The sequence below is a fragment of the Elgaria multicarinata genome, chromosome 7 (genome assembly GCF_023053635.1).
Source record: "Elgaria multicarinata webbii isolate HBS135686 ecotype San Diego chromosome 7, rElgMul1.1.pri, whole genome shotgun sequence".
In the NCBI taxonomy this organism is placed as follows: domain Eukaryota; kingdom Metazoa; phylum Chordata; class Lepidosauria; order Squamata; family Anguidae; genus Elgaria; species Elgaria multicarinata.
Window position 1 is genome coordinate 50,749,311 of NC_086177.1, and position 19,352 is coordinate 50,768,662.

Sequence of the window (19,352 nt, forward strand, 5' to 3'; positions counted from 1 at the left end):
GGCGGTACAGAAATGAAATAAATAAATAAATAATCTCACTATTTAGAGCAACATTGAAATGTATAAATAAACCTAAGGCTGTTAGATTAGGAATTGTTTCTCTAAGAAAAGTAATTGTCAGATGAGGTCATAAAGTAATGTGAAGCACCAACTTTTAGCTCATAACTGGATTGTTCAAGTTTTTCCAAGATATGTAGCTACTACTAACATAAGGATGTAGGTCCAGTATTCAGTCATATAATGTTGGGCTCCCGATCTTGGCTGATACTGTGATGTGTTTGGTTGCACATATACAGGGGCAGCCATACTCTTAGGTAGAGTGAAGCAGCAGATGCTCAGCGTCAGGAAGCAGCAGCAAGGTGTTGGAGAACAAAGTTGCATATACTTTATGGTACGGCCTACTCCCTTAAGCCAGCCTTTCCAAACCTGGTACCCTCCAGTTGTGATGGACCACAATTCCCATCATTCCAAGCCAGCATGGCCAATGGCTGACCTAAGGAAAGTAAGTGTAATGACTGGGTGGGAATTTGAATCTGGTCTTCCTCGTCCTTGTCTGACATTCTAACCCAGACTTCCACAATGTAACGCCCTCCTGATGTGTCAGACTGCAACTCCAATAATGTACAATGACTATGCTGGCTAGGAATGATAGGAGTTGCAGTACCCAAACTACTAGCCTGCTACCCAGGTTCAGTGGAGGATGCTGTCCCTTTGCCAGTGCTGAAGTAAGATTCAACTATCAGTCCAGTCAGTTGCTATACATGGGATGGGAAGTATCTTTGCCCCAGGCAGAGAAATCGCCTTGGGCCAACTTACACATTAGGTAGACAGTCTCCAATAAGCTTAAAGTAGGATGGCAGGGGTCTACCCAGCATATATGAAATGAAAAACAAGTGATAAAATGACAATTCAATGTTAAGTGTGGTTTTAGGAAGAGGAAATTCAGCCTCTACATAGGACCAGTCAGAAAACTTCAATGATGCATTAAACCCAGTTTAAACAATTGCAAAGAAAGTGCCATGGGAAATTAATATTTTCCACTCACCAGGGATAAAATTGGCCCATTACTGAAAAATAATATAGCTTAATATTGATTGTATAAATCAGAGATTTGAGAAAATCAGAGAGGCAGAAATTTGGAAGCAATAATTTATATTTGCTGATTTTATATTTGGGTGTTGGAGGTATGCTTTAATAACCTGTCTTAACTTTGCATAATTGAACATGATTCTAATGAAGTAAAAAAAGAAAGAAAAAAGAATGCATCATGCTTTCCCCCTTGAACCAAATGAAGGATATGGAGCAGAATTGCTTGGTGAGTTGAGCACAATACACAAACTTTGCTAGTTGCTGGTTTCTGTGCGTCCCACTTTCAAAATGTCATTTAAAAAAAGATTCTTAACAAAAGAACACAGTATGTTCTAGCATCTGCTATGCGTTTTTTAAAAAAATCTTCCTTAAGTAGGTCCATGGGGAAAAGAACCATCCTCTCTTTAATTTTAGATATACAAACTTAAGGGGAGATATGCATTTTTTTTATAGGCACATAGGAAGATGCTTCATACAGAGTCAGGCCATTGGTCCATCTAGGCCAGTACAGTCAACACGGACTGGTAGCGGCTCTCCAGGTTTTCAAGCAGGATTCTTTCCTGGGACCTTCTGCATGCGAATCATGTGCTCTACCACTGAACTGCAGCCTCTCTCAAAGGAAGCCAAGGATGAATGCCATCTCCTTAATATCACAAGTTTTTTTCAAAAGGCACTAGAATTGCCTTTCTAAACCCCGCTATGTTGAGATCTTTTAACCATTAAAGTTTAACTGGAGAAGCTTGGCACTAAACCTGGGTTCTTATGCACAGGGCCGGTCCAAAACATATAGCTGCCTGGCACCTGAAGCAGATCATTTCACAATAATAATAATAATAATAATAATAATAATAATAATAATAATAATAAAAATAATAATTTTATTTATTTCCCAACTCTCCATTCTGATCGAGGCGGGGAACAACAATAAATGATAAAATACATAAAACTGAATTAAAACATAATATACATTGTTAAAACCATCCTAAAAACCAGTCTATGCATGTTTAGACAGGAAAAAATCCTATAACTTCCAGGTGGCGGGACCTCACTCTGCCTAATGGTTGGGATGTCATACTGAATAGAGAGAGGAACCTCAATAACCTAGCACAAGAAAAAGTTAACAGTTTAACCTCCATTGGGCTGCAGCATGGCAAGGACAAACAGCACACACACACACACACACACACACACACCCCACAAGCCTCCTATAACCGCATACAGTATTGCAGGGGTTAATTTCAGGCAGCTCCAGTCACTAGCTACTCACTGTTGATGTTAATAGTTAATAGATTGTCAATGGGTTAGGGTACGTTTATAGTGGGGCTTGTAATAAGACATTTATAGAGGGGCTTGTATTAAGTTGGGGTTGGATTTTCAGCTTCAGTGTATCAACTGATTGTTGAGGCCTCTTAGCTACTACAATGTGCACTAGCCCCAGCAGTACTATATGCTGCTAGCAGCTTCTGCTAATGGCACAAGATTGGGAGAGCTCACAAAAACAGGAGGAGGTATAAGCTATAGGAGCTGTTAACTCCTGCAGTGGTGATGCAACCCAATTGTCAGGGAGGGCAAACTGTTAATCCTTGGACTGCTGGTCGCTGGCTTTCTCTCTAGATCCCATCTTCCTTTCTGCTAGCCAACACTCAGGCTGATAACCCCTTCAGGTTCAGAAAAGGCTTAAAGAAGCAGACACCCAGAGATGCTCAATCAACATGAAATGCAGGGCAACTCTGACTTGGCATGCATAATATCTCAAAGCCCGAGCACTCAGGCTGTTGACTGATAGATCCCAGAGCCCTGTGGTTCAACAGTCACGTGTGCATCCCAATGGGCCCTTCGTCACTTGCTGCACATGTGCTGGCTCCTTTGCCCAAGGTGTGTTGTGATCTGAAAGCGGACTGGAATTATGGGTGGAAAAATGATTTCACACCTTTTGTGTGTTCAGTTCAACCATAACTCATGAACCACTCTAGTTTTGCCACTGATAGTAAGTCTGCTTGCCTGTCTCATCCTGTGCTGGATTTATTTATTTATTTTAATTAAGTTTCTACAGAAATCAGTCTCTTGTTTCTTCTCAGAATTGGATCCTATAGTATTTCAGAGTTTCCAAACTGCAGGTCTTCCCATCTTGCATACTGCATACACCACATTAAGGAAGTACCTACTGATTCATCAGCACTTTATGCTTTCAGTTTTCACCAAATAGTGGCCTTCCTTGACCTATGCAAACCTTAAATGAGTCTGTGAGCTTTCAGATACCAGCACTTACGCAATATATTGAAGAGGGCTACTGATAATTAAAAGTGAATTGCAGTACATGTAACAAAATAATCAAAGCACATTTGGTGATTCCTCAGACTGTTTTTTGTTTGGAGGGGGGGAGGTAATCATTCATCACTGACTTCTCCTTAAGTAATTTAGATCACAAATATATAATTGTAATATGGTTGAATCTAATCTACCTATTTCTAATCCCCTTTAATATATGGATGGAGAAGGAGTGAAACTGGAGGAATCTTCAGGGTTTATTAACATTTCTGCACAGACCTCTCACAGAAAAATAACAGGAGGTGGAATCTCCATTGCCACACAAAACTCCCCAAATTGCCACAGACCAAGATTTGCACATGCACACTGATATCCCACTGGCCCAGAAAATCCCTGCCTGGAAAGGATGGGTGAAGCCCTTTGCTGGGTGGGGCTGGATGTCTGAAGGAAACAAGCTGCCTTCCATTGCTTTCCCTTTAGTTCAGCACATGTCCCTGCAATAAGTTTCAGGATGAAGTGATGGGGACTGCTTGCTCACTCTGCTCCCTACTTCAGCCTTCCATCCATCATGATAGCGAGACTACTTTGGTCTCAGGGGATGGATGCGTGCAGCTTGCAGAATTCGTCCCCTGAGCCTGAGACAAGACAACCTCCATGATGGCCCTAGGACCAAAAGGGAAGCTCAGCCCCACTCCAATACCAAAGCTATTTTGAAGGATGGGAGAAGGGATACTGAAGAGATCTTAGTTTGCAGCACAAGTCTATTTAGCCTTGCTTTGCCCATTGGCAAGGACTCTGCAGCAGGGGGCAAGAAAATCTCTCTTTGCCCTCCCTCTTCCCTCCTCATAAATTCCTCTTGCATCTCCTCTTGCATTAGACTGCTTATCAGTCACAAGATGCTAAGTTCCAGAGAGTGTCCCCACCCCACCCGTTGACCCTAGATCTGCTTATCTGCCCATCACTCTGATGTTTTGAATCTTGTATCTATGCTCCGTTTAAATGTTTCCCCTGGATCTGACCCAGACTTGCCTCTGCCCAGAACCCAAATCCTCTTTTGCTATCTTTCATCAGTCTATTTCTGCCAAGCCTCTTCCAAGACATCTTTAAGGAATCTAGGTCATGTCCCATAGGTTTTCCCAAGACATGAGATTGTTGGTCCCACCCCAAACAAAAGGCTTAACTAAGAAACATACTTTGCATCAGGAGACTCGAGGGTTTTTATTTTATAAAAAAATTCAAAGACATTTCTGATAGGGGAGGATCGCAAATATATCTTCAGACTAAAGAATGAACCAATAACAAGTGATGTAATTCGGCAGTATTATTGTAATCAGAGCAAAAGTCTACCTCTTTTCTGGCAGGACTCCTGTGCCTTTAACTTCTGTGCAATGAATTCAACAGGTGAAGCTTTCCCCCATCACTGCACCTCTGGAGCAAGAAAAGGGTTAGCTTTTCCAGCTTCTGCCCAATGAGGGCAGAGTAGCAGTAGGCTACTTCACAGCACTATTGTGTGTCATGATCCAAGTTGGCTTATTGTGGGTCACTAGGGTAGCAAGCAGAAATTGCTAAGAAGCTGCACAAGCAATTTCTCCTACTTCTAAGGGGAAAATACAGATCATTTCAGACCTTGTCTCTTCTGCAGCATCAGCAGATAAAGTACCATATTTCTACTGTGTAATTAGCAGAGTTCTATGTAAGGCTTAATTCCCACCCACCCTCTTCAGCTTGCTTTTGTACAGAGTATAAGAACTATTTTATTGGAAATAAGATTGCCATCCGGCTGCCTTGGTGCTACTCAGTGGGAAATGTGGAATTAGGCAACATTAAAATGAACAGCATATGCAAATTAGCAGCCACCTCTTTATTCTCCCTCGAAGGTCAAGCTACACATTTATGTTTAATATGTAGTGTGCAACTCAGGGTGGGATGGGTTGGGGGTTCTCGACTCAAAATTAAGCAATCCAGAAAGGGAGATTGTGCAGGAGGTTTTAATTCTTCACTCTCCATCCACTTCCTCCTATAAATTTAGGGTGACCATATGGAAAGGAGGACAGAGCTCCTGTATCTTTAACAATTGTATAGAAAAAGAAATTTCAGCAGGTGTCATTTGTACACCTGCAACACCTGGTGAAATTCCCTCTTCATCACAACAGTTAAAGCTGCAGGAGTCCTGCCCTCCTTTCCATATGGTCACCCTACCCAAAATCCCCTTCCACATAGAACCCACCCTTCACCTCACTGGCACTATCTGTAACAAATTCCTTCTGTTTGGCTAAGTTATCCCTTCAGTCCAACTAAAAGAACCCTATTTGTGCTGCATCTGCTTATAATGGATCTGAATTGTCTGCGCTATTGTACATCTACATACTTGATGAACATTTCAACCAAACTAGATCAGACAACAGAGATCATTCGTTTTTCTGTTTTGGCAAACAACAGAGAGGGGAGGGGATCTGGACCGTGGCACTGTGGGGCAGGGGGGGACGTTAACCTTTTCTTCCTGCACTATTTTCTTGTAACATGCAGAACTTTGCTTCGTCTAGTTGCGGCTCATACTGGGCACAATCCTCAAAACAACTGGCAAATTCATCCAAAAGTTTAGCATAGTCACTTGTTCACCATAATGTATCAAATCTGTTTACTGAAAAATTAGCAAATGTACAATGTGTGGACAGGGCTGGACAGATACGAGCCATATCAAAAGTCCCCTAAGATTGAAATAATTCAACAGAATTACTTTTCCTTTTGGTTAACATATTGTGCTTGGTTACTAAGGTAACAAAGGTAACTAAAGCAGATTTGTGCACGAGTTTTGTGGGCAATTATGATTCCCCCCCACTTTCCACCGCTTCTCTAGTACTCCATGCACAATTATTCTGAATCCTTTACAGACCTATCAGTTTAAATCAAAGGTTATAATTGCATACAACGCTGCCCAACATTCTCTCCCTAAAACCTAGTAATAAACAAGTTTCAATTGAAATGACGATTGACCTGTTATCAGTAACAGAGGGCCTTTTCTCAGGCCTGGTGAAGCATAATCTGCATTGATTGTTATCTGATTAGAGGAGAATGCATCCTGGCTTCCCCCAGTTACTTAAACCAGCATCTCACTGTTCGTCCTTAGAGACCACAGCTTCACTCAGGCAGAGAGTGTCTAGACAGTATTCATGATCCATCTGTCTGGCACAGCCAGGCTGATGGCAAACTCTATTAGAACTGGAATAATTTTTCTCTCCTCCTCCTCCCCATCGCTTTTTCCTCTGTGAAGCAGCAATCTGACACTGAAAATTACTATCATTGTTGCAATTCTCAAAATAACAGTGCCAGACTTTCATTAACATCTATTCTAGACTGCTAAATATTTATATAAATGGGAGAGTCACCCCTGATGTGGGATAGCCCCAGCACACCTGGAAGGAAGAATTAAGATATAAGCAGGAACAAAAATCAGTTCTGGATACCACTGTCAGATCAGATTTCAGGTATGACAGTGCCCTCTGAGAGATTCCTCACGCACTACATGCAAATAATCTTGCATATATGGTAAACGTGTTAAAGGTCTACGCTAATGCAGTATGAAGACAAACTGAGCAGCTAGACCATGCAGCGGAAGCCTAATCAACGCATTTGTGGAACACACAAGCATAAAGTATACAGTGCACACAATGACAACAGCAACATGTACGTTTTATAATTGCTTTTAATATTTAAATACTGGAATAAACAATAGTTTTGTTAATTTGAGATGTTACATTCTGTCTACATACAGGATAGAAATTGCTGGTCTTTAAGTTCTACTGAAACACTTGGGAGAAATTTGTGAGGCCAGAGAAGATCCATCTGTAAATCAGAGGTCCCATAATCATAAGAATTCCATGGACCAACACAAGGCCTAAAAGAACCAAAAAAGCATACGAGCTGCATGCCTGCATATGCGATATAAGTGTGTAAACCAAACGGTGGACCTAACAAGCTCTGCAGACCGAACAAGCAAGAAAATATTTCACGGGTCTCATGAGAGGTCTCACTTGATCTGGTGAAGCAGTGTCACAAAACAGAGTTTATTTTATTTATTATTGCATTTATATCCCGCCTTTTTTCCTCCAAGGAACCCAAGGCGGCATACATAGTCCTCCTCCTCTCCATTTTACCCTCAATTTATCCTACCCTGTGAGGTAGGTTGGGCTGAGAGTCTGTGGCTGGCCCAAAGTCACCCAGTGAGTTGCATGGCTGAGTGGGGACTAGAACCCGGATCTCCCGACTCCCAATCCAACACTTTAGCCACTACACCACACTGGCTAATGCCAGTATTGCCAGTACTGAAGGCTGATACACCAGGTCCAATGTTTTGCATAGTTGTCTTATTAACTATGTTCTTTTCCATGGGAAATGAGTAAAACAAAGACTGAAATCCCGGGACAGAGTCCCCCTTCCCTCTCCAATTGTTCAGCTAGTTAGTATGCTATTTTAACATAGCATATATTTAAATTAGTTAACATTTTAATTCCATAAACTTTTCTTTGAAAGTTGGCAACCCTTGCTACATCTATCTATCTATTTATCATCTATGGCCTTGATAAGTGGTTTGCCTATTCATCTAACTCTAAGCATAATAAAATTTAAGTTTATGCTACCTCAAAGGGATGCAGAATATTCCACAGCAGCTATCTTAGTATAAAGCCACACAGCACACCATATGGCCAAATTTTATGGATACACACGAGCAAATATCTTATTCATCAAAGCATCCATACTGTAAATCAGCAGAGGAACTGATGAGCTCCCAATACTGCAAGCACACAAATTAACTTTGCACACCTGAGCAGTCCCAGTGCAGCAAAGGTACAAAGATTTCTTGCAGGATTATCGCCTTGGGCTGTAATAGCGCAGAAGAGGAAACATGCAACCTGAATGCAAACTGAATAAAATGAAGCTTACAATCCTTTTGAGTTCACAATCCTCTGATTATATTTTTTTCATATAGCTATTCTTCTAAAGTTACTTGCAGAGCTGCTTCAACCTCAATAATAATAATGAGGAAATTTTATTTTAATTCTCACCCAGACTCTGCATGCCGTGACCTAAAATAGAAAGTAAATTTATGTTTCCTACAGTGGACAATTATGAAAAGGAGCTATAAAACTATATTGACATATTTGTTTTCCTTGCATTCAAGCTGTGAAGAATATTGACTATGTCTCTTTGCCCCTAATTTTCCATGGTATTATGGATAGATCTTGACAACTATCTTGAAATACCAAGCTTTACAACTATAAAAGCATAATGCACCAAAAGTAATAGGGAACTATATAATGATGAATTTTTTACCACTTCTGTCATCAGTGGATTTGATTACTAAGTACCCCTTCCCGCAAATAACAGATCTAATGAGAAAGTACAGAATACTGTAATTAAAGTAACTACTACAATGCATTAATTAATTGTACAATTGAGTGTCCAGTACTTAGCTTTCCTTGTAATTTCAAAATGCTGACAAGTGGCTCTATCACTGCACCTGGCCCGATGCTATCAAAGTGTAAAGTGCTTAAAAACATCTGGAGTTTGTTTCTGCACAAAATCCAGAATCCTACACAATTTGGCTCCAATCCAACAGAGCATGCATAAAGCAGCCTTGAAAAGAAGCTGGAAATCCACAATGCACTTTTCAGTGGGAAACTGGTCACCGGTACATCTAGGGGTGACCACATTATACCAGTTTTAAAATCTCTTCACTGGCTGCCAATTAGTTTCCGAGCAAAGTATAAAGTGTTGGTTATCACCTTTAAAGCCCTACATGGTTTGGGTCCAGGCTACCTGCGGGATCGCCTTCTCCTGTACAATCCGCCCTGCACGCTCAGGTCCTCTGGGAAAAATCTACTTCAGCTAGCAAAAACTAGATTAACAACTGTTACCCAGAGGACCTTCTCTTCTGCTGCTTCCACTGTGGAATGGCCTGCCGGAGGAGACTTGTCAACTTAACAGTCTACTAGCCTTCAAGAAAGCTACAAAGACTGATCTCTTCTGGCAAGCCTATCCAGTGGAATTTTAAGATGTTTTAAAAATGTTTTAGGATGTTTTTTAGGATGTTTTTAACAATGTATATTATGTTTTAATTGAGTATTATGTATTTTATCATTTATTGTTGTTCCCCGCCTCGATCAAAATGGAGAGGCGGGCAAGAAATAAAATTATTATTGTTATTATTAAACGGGGAGCAGAGGAGTTTCAATCTAGCCCCTGCTGATTGAACTGACGAGATCGTGGGTTCTTTCTTTCTTTCCTTCTTTCTTTCTTTTGCAGGGTTCTAGCAGCACTACCCTAGGTGTCGGACTGGGAAAAGAAAGCATGCACACAACGCTTGCATGAATATTTCCCCAACCAGCCAGGGACATGCATGTGAAAGCCTGCTTCTGTGCATGTATGGCCCCTTGGCTAGGCTGAGAAATAAGCCGAAAGTATAAAATTAGACCCTACAGCAAAATTCATGTATTAAATGAAAGAATCACTAGACAGTATCCTATGGTGCCATTGTGCTGGCAGGAAAGTCTGCTAGCACAATGGGAAGCTAGCTTTTGCCAAGGCAACACCAGAAACTAGCCCAAACTAGTATTTCCACAACAGGACAGGTCAGTGGGGCCCCACTGACATGCTCCATTCCAGAAACACTACCTGGGCTAGTTTCCAGTTGCTGTAGCAAGCTCTAACTTCCCAGTGTGTGAGCTATCGTTCCTGCTAGGACAACCTGATGAGCACTGGAAGACTCCCAGCACTGGGTACTGCCAATTAGCAGAACTGAGGTGGCGGCAATATGCAGATAATGATATAAACAAATCGATGGATCATAAGAACAATTGTAAGAAAACAAAGTACATAAATAAATAACCACTGATGATAACCAAATTGATTATCCAGATTGTATTTTTGTTTCTGTTCTTCTTCATGACAAACCAAATGATCTTATCTCCTTTACCTACTACAGATGACACCCAAGCTTGTTCCTCCTAATCTAGGCTTTTCGTCATACATTACTAATGTGTATACCACATGTAATATGTGTTCTTGATCGCATTGTTGTTTGTACACTGAGTATTTTTCCTTGATGTGTAGATCCTTAACAATTTGATTATTGCCAGTGGTTATGTATTTATTTATGTACTTTCTGTTTTCATACAATACAATTGTTCTTAAGTTCCATTGATTTGTTTATATCATATCTTTACTCAAGGGACCTCCTCCATTTGTTTTGCAATAGCAATATGCAGATGACACACGTTTCTATCTCTCCTTTTCATCAAATCCGGGTGAAGCAGCAGGTGTTCTAAATTGGATGTAGTAATGGACTGTATCAGGTCCAATAAAGTGAAAACCCAGATAAGATTAAAATTCTCTTATTGGGTTGTTTGTCTACCTGGCTAGGTAGTGGCTTTGAGACTGTTTCCTGGCCCAATTCAAATTGCTGTTATTAATCTTTAACACCCTAAACAGCTTGTGGCCAGGAAATCTGGAGGATCATACCTACCCAGACCCCAAGACCTTCTTTCATTCCAAAGTCCTTCAAGAGGTGCCCCTTCCAAATTAAGTGGAGCAGGTGGCTACTAAAGGGAGGGTCCTTTCAGTTATGGAATGTTCTCCCTAGAAAGGGTTGTTGTTGTTATTATTATTATTCTTATTATTCTTATTAATGAATCATTCAGTGCTGTTGCTGTTGCCACTGTCCTCTACTATTGGTTTTGCTTTAGTTTTATTCTGTGCCTGTTTTAATTTACTTTAGATTTTACATTTTAAATTATATTTTTGTATTTTAACCTTTGTTTTTATGAACCACCCAGAGAGTTTCAGCTATTGGGCAGTATAGAAATCCATTAAATAAATAAAATGTACCACTATTTTTTCCTTTAGAAACATTTTGACTGTCACTACTTAAAATAGTACAATAGTAGGGAAGCTTATGTATGTGCTGTGACTAAATAGGCATTCAATAAGCCCTTCTGCAGAGCCATCCATCTCTACCTCTCTATCTCAACAGGTGTTTTTCTTTTTCTTTTTCAATCAATATTTTCCTCCTGTGGCCAATAAATATTGGTGGACTAAAGATGGGTTCTATTATGTCCTCACACTCAAAATTATGTCCTCCAGTTTGGGGTCAGTAAGCAGGACTTTAGGAACGTCAACCAACAAGACTTACATGTTCCCAGTTTTATTTTTTCCAAGTCTTAGTAGCAATATTTAGCACCCCCTCAGGCAAGATACTCTCAACTGTTTGCCTTTACCTGGAAGAAGTGGGGTGTGAAAACTTACTTGGATACCCAATAAGAATGGGAAATCTGTTGGGTTGCCAATATTGCAGCCCAACCTTTACCAATAAAGGGGTCCAAGCTCACTGTCTTCTCCTAAATGCCAATCACATTTTAATCTTAAGTGTTACTTAGGCCTCAGGTCCCCAATATTTCTTTACCCAGGAAACTACATACTTAGATGCTAGCTACCCATCTCCCAATAGTCTCCTGCTTCAAAAAACAGGTGATACCACTAAGCCTGGAAACACAACTTCAGGCAGAAGGCAGGATTTGTAGATCATAGAATGCAGCAACATATATTGACTGCTGATATGAAGCCTGTGCCGCATATGTGGCACACAATGATAAGGTGTTCCAAGCAGGAGTTTGTATACAATTTTTAAAAATACATACATTTATAAGCAAAATCTCCAAAATCCGCAAAACAAGAATACAGACTGTATAGATAGGTTTTCCCTTCTACTCAATTATTCAGCATGGCTAGATTGTATTCCACTCCCTAAGCATATATTTGATTGTCACATTATAGTCACTAAATACCTCTGAATAACACAAAGACAAAATATAATTTGATACAATCCGCAAGGCTACACAGTTAAAGAGCACATGTTAGTTCCTGTATTTCTCAAGAAACTTGATTTGAAAAGATGATTAGGAAGTATAGCCAAATAATGTCTAACTCTCATTCAGAAGTGTATTAAGAATTAAATAGAAATTAGTTAGAGAGTCCTCTGGGATGTTATCCATTTTTCCATTTTTTGACATCCCATCATAAAAAATTTAAAGCAAGTACATAACGGAACAAACACACATGTAGTCTCCATATGAACATACTAAATAGACTGCTTTCCTCTGTTTTTAAAGGAATAATGTACCACCACTACCAACCAGCAAATAATATGAAGGGTCAGTTTAACATTGCTTTACCCCTGCGGCAGGAGGCTTCACTGTGGCTGTTAAAGTTCAGCAGCTTGCCATGTGGATCCTCCCAATTATCTCCATGATTGGCAAACTGCTGACAACTTATGGATTGTCCCAATCATGCTTAGATGATCATGCAGGGCTCCACCATAGGCAAAGAACGTATGAACATGATCGTGAGGATCTACTGCTCTAGACATGGAGAGCCACAGTAAGAAGGATTACAGTGCAGCACCAATGGGCGTCATAGCACCCTTGGGCACCTCCAATGGCGCCTGTGAAGTACTCCCACAACATAGCACCTGCAGACACCCACAAAAACAATTTCCTTAAATGGATTTTTACATATTTGTAACAATTAATATATAGAAAATGCACATAACTTTCTAGCATTATAAATAGGCTTCAACAAAATTTAAAAGAGCATATAAAACTCACAGAACATGATGGAAAGATCTGCTAGGATAAGAGATTGGGAGGGGGGAATTGTTTTGATTAATCTTCATCTAGCTCTGAATATATACAGTTCCAATCAGTCCACTGTGACACCTGATTAATTTGGTTCTATGCTGATCGTGTGTATCAAGGATATCCCAAGTTTGATTACTGTGTTATGTTTGATGTGATTTGATGTTATATCCTTTTTGTTATAAATGTAAAATTGAATAAAAATATAATATAAAAAAGAGCATATACATCAGTGAATATTAAAGACTGTTCCAGTACAAGATGCATCTGTCTAATAACCTCCCCAAAACAAGCAACTACTAGATACTGCCAAAACATACATTTAAAAGAAGTATCCATTGTATGGCATCGCCAACAATTAGAAGAATTAAACAGTTCCTTATTAAACAGGCACTGTGATGTCCAATAGACATGAAACAAAAGTTTTTGCAGAATAAGATGCACCCTACGAACCATAGCCATGATAAGTAGATGCCAAAGCAGCAATCCACTGATTAGGCATTTTGGGATGGTGCCCACAGCAATTTCTCAAATTCCCCAATGTGCCCACAGGTCCAAACCTGTTGGACACCCACCCACCCCAAATTACACAGTGGATGTTTCCTACTACAGAGATAACATACAATGTAGACCAGTCTTATTTTCTCTTCCTGTCGATAAACTAATTCATGAAGCTCTAATTTACTAATAAAGAATTCAGTACAGCTAGCAGTACGATACAATTAGTAGCAACTGAAAATAATATCTTTCTGCTTTTTCAAAGAAAATATCTTGCACTTCTAGTTAACTGATAAAGCACAGGAAAAATCCAACCATTAAGAAAACAAATGATAAAGAAAAAGCAAATTACAAGTTACAATTATAACTATGTTTGTATTCAGCATCCATCATAACAGTAGTAACAGAAAATAACATCTCATTCAAGGCGTTACCAAAACATTATGAAGTAGAACTACATTCAATGCGATTTCAGAAATGGCACACAGGGGCTAGTACTCACAGCTGAAGATGCTTGGAGGTGGATGCTCTGTTACAAGCAGGCAGTTCTCTTCATCACTATTATCCCCACAATCATTTTGTTGGTTACAAACCAGTGAGCCAAGATACAAGCATTTGCCGCTGGTGCAGGTGAATTTGCACTCTGAAAAAGTAAAATAGAAGAAAAGGAATGTGAGTAAATTTTCTGTTTCACTGTATATCAAGCCTACCTAAGGCAAGGGTTAAAAAACTAATAAAATCAATTCAGCTGCAGATGTAGTTTAGTATGTTAAAGGTTTATTCTTCCAATTTGATCTCTGAATAATAAAGCAACTGCAGTACAGTGTAATAAAAATTTCAATTGGCAGTCAGTTAAACTGCACAAGGAATTTGAAAATGGCAATATACACAACAATTTTTAGGCACTTGTGTTTTGAAATGGCCTGATTTCCAGCAAATTTTCATCAGTTACATTACTATTTCTTAAGTTGCTTTCGGACAGCTGCTTAAATCTTCAAATCGTCATTTGTCAGTTTGTGCTCTCTGTTTTAAACAATTCTTCAATGCTGCACTGAGATTCACTCCACTCAATGCAAGCATTATGGGGACAGAAGTACATGACAACACAAGTTTACATATCATAATTTATGACAGTCTTTCATGATTGTTAGGTCAGCCCACTAGAACAGCTCTGCTACTGGAGAGTTTCTTTCCCAGTAAGCCCCAACCTGCCTTGCTTGACAACAGGCTAATATGATAAGAATGACATATATAAATCCACAAGCAATCATTATAGTTTATCATACACATGAATGAGCCATAAGTACCTATGCATTATTACTGTGGAGCAAGTATGTACAACATTAACAGCCCAAGTGAGTTCTGCTTAAGTACTATTAATCAATGGGACAAGTTAGCTGCAATGAATTTTATCTCTGGTTCAAATTCATCTAAAAACCAAGGCTTCTAGCTTTCATAGTTCCTAAGCTAAATATTTAAATATAACTGCAAAAAGCAGCTTGACATTTATAAACAAAGGGTTTGAAAAAAGACCAAATTCTTTCCTTCCAAGCTGGAGTCTTATATATGCACAGAACTCCCATTGCATCATATGATAGATCAGCTTTCACGCCCTCCAGATGTTTTGGACTTCAACTTCCACCAACCATAGCCAGCATGGCCAGGGGTCAGGAGTGCTGGGGATTGTAGTCCAAAAGATCTGGAGGGTATCAATTTGGGAAAGTCTTCAGTAGATGGAACAGAAGAAGCACACAAAGCTCTTTTCCTTTCCATACCCAGCAAAGAAGGAAGCCTATTATTCACATGAATACTGTCCTAAATTCTCATGTTTACTAAATCTGCATATCAGGATTTTTCTTAATTTTTAAGCTTTTCATTACTTTTATTTATTGACAAGATTGATATACCGCTCCATAAAATAGATTCTAGAGCAGTGAACATAAGAAATAAAATAGTAAAAAGATTAAAACAGCATATTATAATTGTTCATTTTAAAACAAATTTGAAGGCGCTAAGTTTCCAAATATAGATAGTGTAAGCCATCTACAAACTATACTTAAATATTAATTACATGGTGTAAAAAATATGCAAAAAACAAATGATCTTAACTCTGAAATTACATTCAAGTACACACTGGGTATGAATACAAAAATGAATCTCAAAATTATTTTTTAAAAATTATGTTTAAACCACATTCACCATTCAGGGCAGTTAGAAGCTTGATGTTAGAAATTCTATATAATGTATACTTTACTTGAATTGACCCTGGGCAAAAGCTGTCTGCTTCTATGTCTGGTTGGAACACTGCCAGCTCTGGACGAGACATAAGAATCATTACCTCCTGTGCTTTCCTTTAAAAAAGGCTTTATAGCTGCAAAGTGTCTCAGCTTTGATACAGTAATCTGCAAGAATCCATTCAGGTCCATAAAATTATATGTCTGCCCACCTTTCTCAATTGTCACATGGAGATTAACGAAGTGGAGGAGTGGAACAGTCAGACAGTCACTATTTTACCCTATGTGCTCCATTCCCAAATGCCAGTATTGCCGAGCTACTGAATACATTTCAAGATCTTCCTTAGCTTGGCATAAAAGCATAGCCTCATTGGTTCTAGATTTGTAGTTTCCTATTTTTCTTTCAGCTTAAAGGAATGTGTTGTTATTGTTTGGAATTCAGGCTGACAAGTAAAAATGCTTGTTCTTCATTTGAAAGGGTCCTAAAGTCTTCACTAAGTGTAACAAGAAGTAATATATAGAACTACAAAGCTGTATTATTTATTATTAACATTTATATACAGTCTTATTTGCTAAAAAGCCATCAAGGTGATGCAACAATTTAAAACAACAAAGCCCTAAAATAATAAAAACGACAACATCAAAAGCAGTAAAACATTATGTACATAAATGTAAAAGGCTTAATTAAAAAGATGTCTTCACACTCTTTCTAAAAGCCAAGAGAGTGGGGTTAAATTGTAGTTACTGAGGGAGTGCATTCCCCAGCTTGGAGCAATGGAATAAAAAGCCCTTTCACGTTAGCCCAACAAATGGGCCTCTGTGGGTAATGGCCTCTCCTGCAGACCTTAATAAGTGGTCAAGTTCATAGTGAGATGGGTGGTCGCTTAGATAGCCAGGTCCTAAACTGTTCAGGTTTTTTGCTCTGTAGAAATTATATCTTCTTAGGACAACAATTAAGAATTTAAGGTGTTTGGCCATCTCTATACATGTAAAGGACACCAAACTACATTGTTTATGTCAGAGGTGAAAACTCTGTGGACCTCCAGATGGTTTGGTCTACAACTCCCAATGGTAAGGAATAATGGGACTTGAAAGCCAAAACTTCTGGAGGAACACAAGTTACTCCCCACCCTGGTTTACTTGATGACTATGAGCCAAACCAGACGTCAGAGGACAGCCATGCCTCTTATCTGTCCTATCTATCTATATATAAAAGCCCAGAGGCCTCCTCCAAGCCACTTATGCAAATAGAAGAGAAAGCAGAGGCAGTGGATTGGCCTACTGGTTGGTGATGTCACAATGACATCGCCAACCAGTAGGCCAATCCACTGCCTCTGCCTTCTCTCCTATTTGCATGTTCTCTCCTATTTGTACTTATAGGCCAATCCACTGCCTCGGCATTCTCTCCTATTTGCATGTTTAAAAATTCTGAGCTCACAGGGCCTTCTATGGAACTTCTAAGAAAAATAACTGCCATCTAGAGAAGTTCCAAGATAGAAGGCCAGAGGGCTCCTCCAAGCCCCTTCTAGATTTTGCCCTCTGGTGCCATCTAGCGACGTTTCTCAGAATTGCGGCCTTCTATGGAAGTTCCAAGTTCCGAAGAAAGATAACTGCCAGGAGCTTCCGGCCTAGCAGAGGGGCCAAAACCCACTATCCTCCTCACCAGACTGCTCCTCTACACCTGTCGTATGACGGGCTTTTTTGCTAGTTCATATATATGGGTGGTGGTCCATTCTTTAGATCAAAAGAAACGTAATGGCAATAAACCAACACACACACACACACAATCTTCCCTTATTGTGTTTTGCTGCTTCAAGCAGTTCATCCCCTACCCAACTCCAATACTAGAAGTGAGGCATGGTACAACTTTCTTAAAGCAACAGAATGTGGTGAGAATAAATTAGTGGAGGGGTATGTTTCACTCTCCTACCATGCATACCCTCTACCCTAGTCTCAGCAGAGCATACAAGTACATAAAATACACATGGCTGCACTGGCATCTCAAGTTTGGCCCTAAGTATCCAGAAGTTTCCAGAACCAAGGGCAGGTACTTATTGGGAAACCAGTATTTTTTCATTACACAGGAATTTTGATGGGGTCCTGGTGATTTGTATCATAAGGACTCACAACACAATCCTATGTATGTCCCACTGAGTTCAATGGGGTCTACTCCTGGGACAATAGGTGTCCCAGGAGACAATAGGTGCAGGATTGCACCTAAAGTAATTGTGTTGGTGATGGCAGCACATCTACACATTGCTCATAAATGAAAAAGTAATAATCTACTTCCACATCCCTAGTAATGTACAAGGGAATGATATTTAGCCTTCATAAATTAACTGGGGGGAAATTGGGTGTCTGATGGTTCAACACAATCAAACTCATTTATTGACAGAGGGTTTATGTTTCTTACATTTATAAACAATAATTCTTCAGCATAGCATTTCTGAACTCAACACAGTGAATGTTATATGCATGTTAATTTTATGAAGATCCATCTTAATTTTGGTCTTCAATTTTGGTTATATGTGTATTGCATTTTCTGTTCTTTTTGTATGTTTATCTTCAGTTGTTTTAGTCTAAGTATATTATCTCTTTCGGGAAAATCTAATAAAAATCTCATTTAGAAAAAGAACAAAAGCAATGTCCATGCTTGTGGGTTTACTATGGTAGGCAACCTGGTGCCTTCCAGATGTTTGGGGCTCATTTCTGAGGCATGTGGTTAAGGATGGTGAAGAACATGGGTCCAGCCACTAAGATACAGGCAGTCCTAGACTTAGATAGGGCTGTGGAGATAAGTGGAGATGTATGGATTTTGTAAAATCCATTTCATCTGCTTTTCACAGATTGTCAGGTTATTATTATTATTATTATTATTTATTTATATAGCACCATCAATGTACATGGTGCTGTACAGATAACACAGTAAATAGCAAGACCCTGCCGCATAGGCTTACAATCTAATAAGTTGTAGTAAACAATAAAGAGGGAAGGAGAATGCAAACAGGCACAGGGAAGTGTAAACAGGCACAGGGTAGGGCAAAACCAACAGTGTAAAGTCAGAACAAACTCAATATTTGAAGGCTATAGGGAAAAGAAAAGTTTTGAGCTGAGTCTTAAAAGCAGTGATTGAGTTTGTAGTTCTCAAGTGTTCTGGAAGAGCGTTCCAGGCGTAAGGGGCAGCAGAAGAAAAAGGACGAAGCCGAGTAAGGGAAGTGGAGGTCCTTGGGCAGGCGAGAAGCATGGCATCAGAGGAGCGGAGAGCCCGAGCGGGGCGATAGTGTGAGATGAGAGAGGAGAGATAGGCAGGAGCTAGGCAGTGAAGAGCTTTGAAGGTCAGTAGGAGAAGTTTATATTGGATTCTGAAGTGAATTGGAAGCCAATGAAGAGATTTCAGAAGTGGAGTGACATGGTCAGAGCGGCGGGCCAAGAAGATGATCTTAGCGGCAGAGTGGTGGACAGAGACCAGCGGACTGATGTGAGACGAAGGAAGGCCAGAGAGAAGAAGGTTGCAGTAGTCCAACCGAGAGATAACCAGTGCGTGAACGAGAGTCTTGGCAGAAGAGACAGACAA

General features: G+C 39.7%; 1 protein-coding gene across 3 annotated transcripts in view; it reads right to left on the minus strand.

The window, feature by feature from the left end:
- Positions 1-19,352, minus strand: part of LDLRAD4 (low density lipoprotein receptor class A domain containing 4) — a 326,743-nt gene that overhangs the window by 152,680 nt on the left and 154,711 nt on the right. For all 3 annotated transcript variants that reach the window (XM_063130543.1, XM_063130544.1, XM_063130542.1), the window contains one exon: positions 14,047-14,187. In XM_063130543.1, coding sequence (XP_062986613.1) covers positions 14,047-14,187 — 141 coding nt within the window. The remainder of the gene's footprint in view (positions 1-14,046; positions 14,188-19,352) is intronic.